We start from the raw sequence: 13,257 nt of genomic DNA, 5'->3' as shown, positions 1-13,257 counted from the left end.
GCAGACAGATGGGACTAGTTTAGATTGGCATTATGATTGGCACAGACATGATGGGCCAAAGGACCTGTTCCTGTGCTGTTCTATGTTCTGTGTATGTCTATAGGATTAACCATATGTGAATGGAAAACTGCTGGGTGGTTGAAGGGAAAACGTTCCGTTTCGCTGCCCAGCGGTTCAAGTGCTGGGGGAAAGGGAGGGGACAGCACAAATTTTAGGGCAGGGATAAGGGAGGAGTTGGTCAGTTGGGGATCACAACACCTGCTCTATCGCTCCCTGTTAGATCTGCTCATGTCAGCCAGTCTCCCCAAGCAGACATGTGGCTTCTCCGCACAGTCCAAAAAGGCTCCAGGCAGCACAACCCACCTCAAGAAGAGGAGGGTAGCTGGGGGAATGTTAGACCCACATAACCCACGTCAGTTCTAACTTTAAGTCATGTTGATGAGAGTTCTAAAGTAATGGATAATTGCAGCAGAAACCTTGCTTATTTATAGCCCTGGCCATTAGAACATTAAAAAACAAATAAAAATAACTTGCTTTGGGAAACAAATTGGTTCCTGATTAGACCACTGGAATGTAAAGCAGGTTATAAATGTCTCTTCAAATTTATTTTTGTGAATGAGTTTGGCTTGCACCTTTGTTGGTGTAGAAATAAATCTGACTTATCTCGGAAAGTAACGCAAACCCCAGAGTAAAGGGGAAGGAGACTTGTGGTTTGTCTCCTATTTTTCCTGTGCTTTCCCCAAGGGCAATAGGTGTCCTTCAAGAGTTTGACCCAAGGAGAAAAGAGCCCCTTACCTTACATCCACCACACCACTGCCCATGGGATTGCAGGTCACCACCAAGTCGGTTATTAGTATTTGCTTTCATTATGAACAAGGATCTGTGCTTGATTACATTGATTATTCAGTTGAAATTAGTGTAATTTGCATAAGTTGCCAATTTTGTGAGTTCTTGAATCATTTTCGGAAATTGCTTGCAAAATTGGCCACATCCCCAGATCAATTTTATCTTTGTTGGGAGTCTCCACCCTTGTCTGGACCTTCAAAGCGGCTCTGAAAATTAAGCTGGGAGCAATGACACCTATGACAACATTTAAATACTTCTGCTTGTGACTTTTGTTTCAATTTACCAATAAACTGACCATGTGACTCTCAAATTGTTAGAAAATAGTTTACTATAAGTTACAAAATTGTATGTTAATTATTTAAATCTGGTTCATACCGAAGTGATAAATTGACATTGTGATTTCCAACTGAAAAGCAAAAAACTGAACACTGGAAAATACTAGAAATACTCAGCAGGTCAGGGAGCACATGCAGAGAAAGAAACAAAGTTAATTGTCAGAAGTTCTAATTGTGTTTCATTGCCCGTATTCCACTTCCAATATTTTCTCTTTTCCTTGAAATTATTAATGTTGTCTTCATTTTGGGATAAACCCATTTTCAATTGTAATAATCAAACTCCACTGTTTCCACTTTTTTGAAATATGAGAGTATTTTTTTCAGGGAAATTTTTAAAAAATATGTTTACAAAAATAGGTTCATGGGAGATTTCGTGCACAACAATATGCAGAAACCCAGTGGGCAAGATGGAAAAGGGGAATATTACCAAAACTTGCTTAAGTCTGAGAATATTTTTTGCAGGATTGACAACTTGACACATTATTTTCCTTGTTGCAACATGTTACCAAAAAAAACAATTGTTTAGGATATGGATCTGTACAAAAACATTCAAATTTGTTTTCAAAAGTATATTAGCCTATTGGCTATGTCTTCCTAGCTGAATCATCTAATTAAAATAACCATTGGAGTCATTCACACATACCTTCAGATTCCTCCATATACTCTGGGTAAACCACTTTCTCCAAGCTTGGTTCGAAACCTGAAAGTAAAGAAGACAAATATCAGCAGCATTATCAATTCAAAAATTAACACAGCTTCTCCTTTTTTCTTAGGTGACCCTGTCAAGAGCTCAATTAATTCTTTTACTCAACCTGCACTATGGCTTCAGCTTTGGTTTTATAAGATAATCCTTGGATGTGCAATATCCTGAAGCTTCAGCTAAGGTGCATTTACAATACTGTTAGATGCCTTCATGTATTTATACCCTAAGCCTGTCATGTCTGTGTTGGGAATGACAGGGTTAGGGTATAAGTAAGAATTGGACCATCTGACTGATGAATTTTTAAACTTGTATTGTCCCTTTCAAATTTGCATTAATTTCACACAAAAGTGGTAACGTTTCATATTTCAATGCTAGAAGTTTAGACAGATTCTACATATCATTTCTTCCACTTATTATACGTCCAGACAACAGTCCTTACCTTGGACAATCCCATCTGCTCCAATATTTATGTCCCCAAATAGAAACTGGATCTTTTCAATGGCTTGCATCTGATCTGCAGGACCATGCAAAGAGTTCCGTAAGACATCCTTTGCAAACTTGGCTCGTAAAGAATCTGGTGCTATTTTCTTGGCTTCCTCGGGATCTGTGGGACCCATCAAACTTCTCCATTCTTCCACTGCATTCTCCTTACTTAGAATCATAATCAATGATGGACCTCTGAAGAGGGCAGAGAGAGGGTACCAGTATGGAACTAACTTTAATCTATCTTACAAAAAGATGCACAATTTCTTACCAGAAGTAAGCCTCACAAAGAGAAAGTGGCCTCAAACAATGCACTTTTATCTAAATGGCTTCCTGAACCTTCAATATGCCAAAGTCAAATGTCACTGTACAGTACCCACATCAGGCATTCTATCTATTGAAGGCCCTGATGTATAACTGGCTTAAGGCAAAATTAGATCTACATTTTTTTGATTCATTTGCAAGACGTAGACCCTTGCTAGAAATGTTAGCATTTATTGCCTATCCTTATTTGCCCCCAAACTGAAGAAGAAATTAACCACGTTGTAGGGTTTGCAGTCATATACAGGGCAGACTGGGTAAGAAGAGCAGATTTCCTTTCCTAAAGGACATTAGTGAACCAGATGGGATTTGATAGCAATCTGACAATTCCTTGAGTACCATGGAATATCAGAATTCCAGATTTAGTCATGACTGTCAAGGTATGATTTGAACTCCTGTCTTTGGATCAATTGCTAGACAAGTAACATAACCACTATGCTACCGTACCTTGACCACAGTCAACTAAGATTATCATTTTCAAACATTGATTTGAAAATAGTGTTGGGTGGACTAACAGCCATAACTCCAAAATTAATAAGACCAGCTTTTATTCTTTGTCAAATGATATTCATAGCCACATCCAGTCATATCTTTCTGTCTATGAACTCTGAATGTCAGTTTGTTCCTGATGTTTACCATCCTTTGAGTCAAAATAGAATATTCTAATGGCTCTCCATCCTCCCCATGGAAGAGCAAAGGACATAAAAGGATATAGAGGCGGGACAGCCAAAAGGGAACGGAGCCAATGCTAACACACTGACTGAATAGCCACCTTCTTGCTGTTGTTTACATTACTTTATCATGTCAGAGAAGGTGGTTTATATGGTGAAGAATAAAACCCAGGAGAAAATAATGTTCAATCAAATCATATTTTTATTTTACCTAACCTTTTGATCATAATTCTCTATCATTTATTTTGCCAGCCATATTTACATTTTGGCTCCAAATGAATTTCCTTTGGATGACTTGTCTGTTTACTGCAAGGATAAAAGCCAAAACCTTAAATGATTTTCTTAGCAATGCATAAAATTCTATATTTACAATCTAATGGAATTCTTTAGTTGAGTTGGGCTTTGGAGACCAGGTGAGATATAAACAAAGCCAGAAATGGCTTCTGCAGCCAATGTGTCTGCCTTAGAATAGAATCAGTTAATCACAGCACAGAAGGAAGGGCATTCAATCCAGCATGCCCACACTTTGAAAGGGCTATCCAGTTGGTCCCTCTCTCCTTTCCTCTCCCCAAAGCTCCACAGCTTTTTCTTTTCTAGTATATATCTGATTCCATTTTGCAAGCTACTGTTGACTTGTCTTTCAGACAGTGCATTCCAGATCACTAATATTAGCATTCTTAAATCTTTGCATTCCTGCCGATGGAAACAATTTTCCCTTATTTCTCCTTTCAAAACTCTTCAGATTACTGAACACCTCAATAAAATCTAGATAGAATCCAAAATAAACTTACTCAGTCATATAATCAATCAGCTTGTCAAAGAATTCTTTGCCCTTGTGTTCCTTGTAGAACTCTTCTGCCAGTTCTCTACTCAATATTTTTTCATCCATCTGTGAAATAATGAAGCCTCCTTCTTCAATCTTCTGTATAATCTCATCTGCCATAGTTGAAAGTTAAAGCACACAATCAGTTTAGCAAAAGCTGTGCCAATCTTAAACTGATAAAATACAATCATAGCTGGTAAGAGGATAAATATCACAATAGTACTGTAAATGTTTCTGTGTAATAAGAAATCAAAATGATGAAAAATGCTAAAAACAAAAGAGCTGCTCATTAACTTCAGGAAGGAGAGGTGACGTACATGCTCCTGTTTACATCAATGGAGCTGAGGTCGAGAGGGTTGAGAGCAAATTCCTAGGAGTGAATATCACCAATTTCCTCTTCTGGTCCAACCGTGTAGAAGCAACAGCCAGGAAAGAGCACCAATGTCTCTACTTCCCCAGGAGGCTAAAGAAATTCGGCATGTCCCTGTCCACCCTCACTAACTTTGATAGGTGCACCGTAGAGACCACCCTATGGTGGGTATGGCAACTGCTCTGTTTGAGACCGCAAGAAGCTTCAGAGAGTGTGGACACAGCTCAGCACATCACGATGGACTCTTGACTACACTTCTCACTGTTTTGGAAAGGCATCCAACATAATCAAAGGCCCATCCCACCCTGGATATTCTCTCTTCTCCCTTCTCCCATTCGGCAGAAGGTTCAAAAGCCTGAAAGCACGTACCACCAGGCTCAAGGATAGCATCTGTCTCGCTGTTATAAGTCTACCGAATGGACCTCTTGGAAGATAAGATGGACTGTTGACCTCACAGTCTACCTTGTCATGGCCTTGCACCTTATTGTCTGCCAGCACTGAACTTTCTCTGTAATTGTAACACTATATTCTGCATTCTGTTAGTGTTTTTTCCTTGTACTAACTCAATGTACTGATGTGATGAAATGATCTGTATCGATGGCATCCAAGACAAAAGTTTTAACTGTACCTCGTGTAGTAAGAATCCTGAAATGTCGGCCAGAGAGCGCAAGGAACAATTTGTGGGATAAAATGTGTGTGTGCACAGGGGAGGGGTGAACTGGGTGCTAGGTAACCAAGGTATTGTCTCTGCAGACATACTGTAAACCTGCAGTGCCCGAGGCAATGGTCACGTGATGGGTCGACCTGGACAAAGGTAGAGATAGGGGTGGAGAGAAGTGACCAGGGTATAAAAGAGTGAGCACACCGGTGGTGAGGTCTCTTGGATTTGGGCTCACCACTGGTTAGGTTGCAACTGACACTGTGGACCGATTGGAACGGGGTGCTGCGGTTAAACGGGCTCAGGGGTGCTTCCAAGATAAGTACCACTTGTTGTAGCTTAGCAATAAAATGTGTTATGTGCAGCATTGCGTCTGCAAGGCTTATTTCTATCACATCTGCGAACAATCCTGCTTAACTTTGGCACAACACCTCTGCACATGTGACAATAATAAACCAATTTACAATTTAGTTACTCTGAACACTATTTTTAAAGCTTTCATGATGAACTCATGCTTGTTTTCATGTCAAGACGGTTTGTCGATTCATTTGGCATGATGTTGTTGAAACTAATTAAAAGCAATTGACTGAAAACCTAAGCAAATTAGTCAAATCTGTAGTAACTCTCCGTAATGCCAAAAAATAAAAATCCTCATCCTTGTTTTCAGTTCCCAGCACTGGTTTGTCCCAGCCAACCCTGGAACCTCCTCTGGTTTCTGCACAGGTCCAGATCCTCTTATCTGCTTCACATCTCACCCCACTTTTGCTCTGCCAATGATGGCATAGCCAATGTCAATCAATGGAATTATCCATCCCACACTTCCCAACCCTGCTTTTGCTATTTCCCATCTTCAAGAGCCTTCCCTAATTCTACCTCTGCCCTAAACATCGTGCCTAACGCCTCTCTGAGCGATATGCAAAAAGTGCTGGAGGAACTCAGCAGGTCAGGCAGCACCCATGGAGGGAAATAAACGGCTGACATTTCGGGCCGAGACCCTTCATCAGAACTGGAAAGGAAGAGGGCAGAAGCCAGAATAAGAAGGTGGGGGGAGAGCGAGGAGCACAGGCTGGCAGGTGATAAATGAGTTCAGGCGATAGGCGAGTCCAGGTGAGAGGGAGAAGGTAGGTGGGTGGGGGAGGGGGAGAAGATGTAATAAGCTGAGTGGTGATAGGTAGAAGAGGCAAAGGGCTGAAATGCTTTGATATATTTATTGACCATTGATTAAAGCAGCCATAAAAATATATCATTTTTGATTGATTATGTATTCCTGCATTGCTAGCCATTGTTTCTGGTGCTGTGTTTGATTACTGATGTCTCTGCATACCTCTGTGATTCTCCACTGCATCAGGTTTGATGACAGCCAGCGTGTGTTCCATTTGGAAGAAGAACTTCAGCTCCTTTTCTGCTTCCTGTGGTGTGCTGCTGCCATGCAACTGATTGATTGGAACTGATTCCACCGCAAACTGCGCCCGCAGACTACAGGGAGGAATGTAATAAATGTATTAAATACAACAGGTTACAGGGAGGAATGTAAGAAATACACCATATAGAACAGGAAATTCACAGGCTTCTCAGTAAATTAGAAAAGTTGAGACTCATTAAAGATTTCGAAGTGATCACACTGGAATCACACCCCAAGTTCCCTTTACAAAGCCGCATCAAAAGTTTGGAAGTCTGAGTGAGCACGTGGTCGAAGAGAAGGAGAGCAGCAGAGATCACAGAGGGGGAGCAGTGAGGGAGGGTCTCACAGAACTCCCATCCAGATGAAGGGTCTCAACTCGAAATGTCAACTGTCCCATTTCCCTCCAATAGATGCTGCCTGACCTGCTGAGTTCCTCCAGCGCCTTTGTACGTTGCTGAAAAGTTTGCAAGTCCGCTACAAAGATGCAAAGTGAAACCCCATCCATACTGATGCATACAGCACCCCTAACTCCAGTACAGTTTAGATTAATCTGGTAAGGTACTAACAAAGCAATTAAGAAAAGGTATATTGCATTGCCACAGTGAGGTGTGCCATTTGCCGCAGGGAAATTCATCACCAGGATCTTCCTCACCACTTCTTCCCAGTAGCTGAAGAGCTGGTCCCTGAATCCCAGTGTTGATTCCGTCCATGCAAATATATTTCAAGTCAGTTCCAAGAGAAAGGCAGGGACAAGCATCAGTCACTATATTTGGCTGTTTCTGACCTCACAAAAGCCTTTGGCTCGATCAATCCAGAGAGACGATAGAACATTGTTCTCAAATTTGGCTGCTACAGAAACTGTTCTCCATTTGATGTCTGCTATATCCAAGTTGTGATTTTAACCAATTAGTCTATTTCAGTGCAGACGAATTCAAACAAGACTGTCTCATTACTCCAGCAAATGTTCATTCTCAAATGTTCATTCTTCAATCCTGAACACCACCTCCAAACGTCTTCCCAGTAGGCTGAAGCTAATCTACAAGACAAATGGGAAGCTGCTTAACCTACTTCTCCACCAAGCACTGCCCAAATTTAAGAAGACAACATCTGTGTACGTGCACATTTGGAGGCCGAGCTCCAAGTCATTGTCAATCATTCAATGAAGCACGTGAAAGGATGGGCCTACACTTAACCATCACAAAACTGTCCTCTAATAACCTGTCTCCATGCACAATAAGTCTCTTTATAGTAAAGGTTCATGACAACTCACTGGAATATGTGGGCCATCTCCCATATCTCAGCAACCTCCCAGTGAAGAGAAACACTGATGATGAAGTTCACCCCTGCCTTCAGTGCATCCTTGGCCATCTGAGGAAAAGGGTGTTTGAAGAGCAACAGCTTAATTCCATCAAAAAGTCCCTGGTATACTGGGCAGCAGAGATCCCTACCCTCTGCCACGCTTCTGAGACATGGACCGCCTACTGCAGGCACCTCAAGGCACTAGAGAGATATCTCCAATGTTGCCTCTGCAAAAAGCTCCAAAGTCGGTGTCCTTTGCAAGACCAACATCCCCCGCATTGAGTTCTAGTTATTGGGCAGGCCACACAGCTCACATGCGATGAACAGGCAACGTCATTCTTATGCTTAACACCAGATGTCTGAAACAGACATTCTACACCAAGTTCCATGGCAGCAAGACATTACCAGGTGAACAGAGGAGATGGTTCAAGGATGTTTTCAAATGCTCCTTGATAAAGTGGGAATCTCTGGTCAATGAGCACTCTGAGTAGAGGAGCATTCTGGATGGCGTTGAGAACCTCGAGTCCACGCACTGGGAGTACACAGAAGCCCAACATAAACGGAGGAGGGAGTGCACCATCTCCCAAACTATCCACCCACCCACCCACTCAGTTAAGCACTTTCTGCCCCCATCTCTCTGTGTCACATCCCACATTGGCCTCATTAACCACCACAGGACGCACAAAACTGTTGTAGAAGCAAACCATCCTCAGTCTTGAGGGACTGCCTAAGAGGAAGAACATAAGAACACATGAATTAGGAGCAGGAGGAGGCCATTCATCCCCTCAAACCTGCTTTCCTATTTAATAAGGTCATGGTTGATCTATAACCTCAATTCTGCATTGCCATCTACTCACAGTAACATTTCACCCCCACCCCCACTTGCACATAAAGTATCTCTTTATCTCTAATTTAAAAATATTCAAAGATTCTGCTTTACCATCCTTTGAGGAAGACTGTTCCAAAGACTCATCACCATCTGAGAAAAGATTTCGCCTCATTTGTAGTTGTGAGGGCTCCAGTTGCCATGCTTGGTCCTACCTCCCCAGGCACCAGCTACCTGTCCCTTTCAAATTCTCTGAAGGTATCTGTGACATCTCATTACTGCCTTAGTTGAAGGTCCACTCAATGCCATCAGGAGCACACACAGATGGTTCTAGCACAATAAAGTAGTAAATCCCCCACATTGCTCACACTGGCACCATCCCCCACATTAGTAAATGGAAGCACAGTTACTAGATTGATGACATTGCTGTATTTTCCTCATTTTACTTTGCTGACATCATAGGCAAAACGATGTAAGGCTTTATTATATTAATGGATAGTGATATCTTTTCTGATGGTGCTAAAGAACTATGCCTTTGTCACAAATCAATCATTTCTTTGATCCAAAATATTCATTGAAAGAGCTCAGCTGATCTTTTCTGACCAATTGTTTTTCCCTCCAGTTTTCTACTTTCCTCTTCCCTCCAGAGGGTAGTCATGTGCTCAGGTAGTTCGATGGGCACGTGGAGCCCCACTGTATCTTGTCAAATGTCTTTTATTCCTGCATAAGCCTAGACAATAGCTGTTGGTGGGACATTTGATAATTATTGTCTGGACTTAATATGTTGGTCGATTCTCATCCAGCGTTCCCACAATGCACATCAGAGCAAGGGCCACCAACCAGTCATCAGACCGCTTTCTGAATCATCACAAGACAAGAAACAATTTCAGCATTGTCACCATTGCCCTGACTAAAATCAGCTAGCTCAATGCAGTCCATGGTCAAACCTTTTTAAAGGACTTTGTCAGTGCCATATTGGAAGCTACTGAGTCATCCGATGAACAGGGTCTGGTCATTCTTATCAAGAAGCTGAAGGAGCACATTATTACTTTTCGTAAATTAAATTCACTCCCAGTCACTGTGGGAAAAAAATCTTGTGGTCATTTTAAAGTACATACCTTTCAGGGGCTTCCTCTTTTGCTTGCCTCACATCTTTGGGTCCCAGCAGATTCTTCCAACGTGCAACTGCATCATTGCTGACAAGAGCCAATGCAAGTACAGGCCCACTGCAAGAAAGCAAAGGACAATGATATGGCTGGTCCAAAAATTTAGCGGGTAAAAAACAAGGAGAATACAGAAAGTTGATTATTTAAGAGAGCTTCAATCTGGAAGAAAATTTGGCTGAGAAGATGGAAGTCCTTCATCCTGGGCCAGTTGTTTTGTAGTATTTCTTATCTTAGTATTGAGGGAAAATATTCCTCCAATCAAAAGAAATCATGGCAGGTGTTGATATAGAGGGATGTGCTCTACTGAGCAGAACTACCACCAACTACCACTCTAGAGAGCTGAAACATTCTGTGGCTGAGGAAAGCTGACTGCAGTTGCAAGAGAGCTTCAGTAATGCTTACCCTGATCTATATTTTTTAAGGTGGAGTGGCCACAGCTCCTCCACTCAGGCAAATTTAGTCAAAGGGATTTTATTTTCTTCAAAGGTAGTCAGTTAGCCTCCAAGTGACGACACTGATCGCCTTACTGAAGGCTTGCAACCTTTCAGAATGCCAAACACATACTCCTGGTGGACATGAGTTCCAAATAAGAAATGTTTAAGTGCTCTGAGAAAGAAGAAAGATAAATGGAACCTCTCTACAAGCTTCAGCCAATGTAATTATGGGCTATTCAGATCGCAAAGTACTTCTTGTACTAAAGGATTATAGGGAAGCGTTACGACAAACAGTTGTATTACTAAAGATTCATTACTTGAAGACAATTTTATTGGTTTATTCCATAATTCTTACATTTCAATCTGGTAAATTTGTTTTAATGTCTCAACAATTAGAGGAATCCTGAATAATTTTTAAACTCCTTTTCCATTTCTTGGACATTATAACATGGAACATATCAAAACCAGGACAATATGTTTTTAATATTTATTATTATGGACGCTTTCATTGGGATAGACACTGACAAAAACGTTGGTTACCAACATTACAACAACTTTATTTGTATAGAAATAAAATACTGCTGATGCTGGAAATCTGGTTAAAACAGAAAATGCAGGAAATACTCAGCAAGTCAGGCAGAGTTTGTGGAGATGAAGACATATAGTATTTCAGGTTGGTGAGCTTTTCACAAAACTCTGAATAGTTAAAGGTAAATGGGTTTTGAATATTCAAAGAGTGACAGGGAGAGGGCAGGAGGCAAGAGAAAAAGGTGACAATGGGGTGATAATCCATGATAACAAAAGTCTGGTGGGAAACGCAGAATGGTTATCTAAAATTACCAAGGGAACTTGGAAGGAACGCTAGGAATCGTTCCAGTGTGGTCTTCCCCACGTTAAGGAGTTTGTGTGACCGCTTTGCAGAACACCATCATTCAATCTGTGACTATGAGCTTCCAGCCACTTTCATTCTCTGTATCACTGTCACCTCACCCTCTCTAATCTATACCGTTCCAACATAAGGTGAGGAACAACAGCCCATCTTCCAGTGAGGACAGAAAAATGGATTCAACAATTTAAGATTCTCAGCTTCCAGTATTTTCATTTCAAATCAATTGCTATACCAACCATACACAGCATCCATGTGAGACTAGGCAAGGTATTCTGTCATATCTCCAACCCCTAAATGTACTCAAATGCTAAAATATATGTTGAGAAAAGTGGTACCTGGTCATGCTCTGAAGCAGTGCTGGAAAATATTCTGCTTCCGTGTGCTCTCTGTAAAATTCATAAACCTGTTTTTCTGTCAGTAAGATCTCCTTCTGCAAGGCTACCATTAAGCCAGCCTCACTAATCTTCTGCAGGATGGAATCTATATGACAGGAGTAAAGAATTAACATGTTGATGTAAGGCATGCGGAATGACAAAAATGGTGGAGTTCGTACTCATAGAAAATCTTAAAGTATAAATGATTTAAAATTAAAGTCTGTTAATGGTAAGACTGAGGATGATATTAAAATTCAAGGGTTATGTAGTGCAAACCATAGATTTTTGAACAAAATTGGCAGGAACAAGTAGTTGGACTCCTCCGGAAGTCTTTACTATTTTCGATTCATTCTGTGTTTTGGTCCCTCCCTTCATCAGACTCATCATTGTGTCAGTCTGTGTGGATAAGGTCATATTCAGAGGTCACGTGGTGCAATGCTAAGCAAATTATTCTCACCCTTCTTCTCCTTTAAGATATCCGACCTGATCAGAGCCAAGGTCTTCTCCACACTCTGGCCAGGCTCAGCATAATTCTGGGCCTCAGAGCTTGCCCCAAAGTTCGGAAAGAAGAAGGCAAGTTCCCTGGCAGCCTGCTCCTTGTCATCACATCCATGAACTGCATTGAATAGCTTCTCAGTACCGTACAGAGCTCGGAGACTTTGGAAAAAAAAGTCCATTAATAATTAAACAGAAGTAAGCATGCCAGGAAAGTTCTGTGTGACTTCACTGTTACTTTTCAAAGCCAATAAGCTGGCATATATAAGGTTTGACTCATATATTATTGTCTTTTTACTGAATATTTTTATTTATACTTGAGGTTGTGATCTTATTTAAAACTCTTCTCTCCCCTACTGCATATCTTTCTGCACTGAGAAATTGTGAATGGGAAGCTATGTAATCTGACCTCAAATGATGTCGAGAGCTCACAGCAAAACTGGAAAGTACCTATTGCCAATAAGACTGAGATGCAGATCATCCCTAACAAGTGAATCACCTCCCCTTGGTGTTCAACAGTGTTACCATTTTTGAATCTCCCACCATTACCATCCTCGGAGCCACCATTAAGCAAAAGCTTAACTGGACTAGCCACATAAATAATGTGGCTGCAACAAAGGTCACACGTCAGATACTCTGTGGTGAGTAAATCATTTCCAGACATCACAACATCATTCCAGTGTCCACAAGACCCAAGTCACTCATGCAGGTACAGCAAGCGATAGGGAAGACAAATGGTGTGTTGACCTTTATGGCAAAAGGATGGAATACAAAAGTAGAGACATCTTTCGTCAACCATACAGAGCCCTTGTGAGATTCCATCTGGAATGTTACATACAGGTCTGGTTTCTCTACCCAAGGAAGTAGAGGGGTTAGAGCGAAGGTTCACCTCATTGATTCCTGGGATGGTAAGAAGAGATAAAGCAGACCCACTAGAGTTTAGAAGAATGAGATGTGAACTCATTCAAACATACAACATGTCCCTGGGGCTTGACAGTGTAGATTCAGTGTTGATACCTCCCCCTGGATGGTGTCCCTAAACCAGAGGTCACAGTCTCAGAATAAGATAGCAGCCTCAGGTCAGAGATGCGAAATTTCTGCACCAAGAGCATCATGATTCATTGCAATTCTCTATCCCAGGGGACTGTGGAAGCTCAGGCTC

At 41.4% G+C, this 13,257-nt stretch overlaps 1 protein-coding gene across 1 annotated transcript in view; it reads right to left on the bottom strand.

The window, feature by feature from the left end:
- Window positions 1–13,257, bottom strand: part of nme9 (NME/NM23 family member 9) — a 58,765-nt gene that overhangs the window by 15,118 nt on the left and 30,390 nt on the right. Inside the window, exons 10-16 of the mRNA XM_052022831.1 lie at window positions 12,058–12,257; window positions 11,562–11,706; window positions 9,856–9,963; window positions 6,535–6,686; window positions 4,151–4,295; window positions 2,324–2,562; window positions 1,825–1,881 (exon numbers count right to left, since the gene is read on the bottom strand). Of these exons, the coding sequence (XP_051878791.1) occupies window positions 1,825–1,881; window positions 2,324–2,562; window positions 4,151–4,295; window positions 6,535–6,686; window positions 9,856–9,963; window positions 11,562–11,706; window positions 12,058–12,257 (1,046 nt within the window). The remainder of the gene's footprint in view (window positions 1–1,824; window positions 1,882–2,323; window positions 2,563–4,150; window positions 4,296–6,534; window positions 6,687–9,855; window positions 9,964–11,561; window positions 11,707–12,057; window positions 12,258–13,257) is intronic.

Source organism: Pristis pectinata, chromosome 1, assembly GCF_009764475.1.
Source record: "Pristis pectinata isolate sPriPec2 chromosome 1, sPriPec2.1.pri, whole genome shotgun sequence".
Lineage (NCBI taxonomy): Eukaryota > Metazoa > Chordata > Chondrichthyes > Rhinopristiformes > Pristidae > Pristis > Pristis pectinata.
This window is presented reverse-complemented; position numbering and strand designations above follow the sequence as displayed.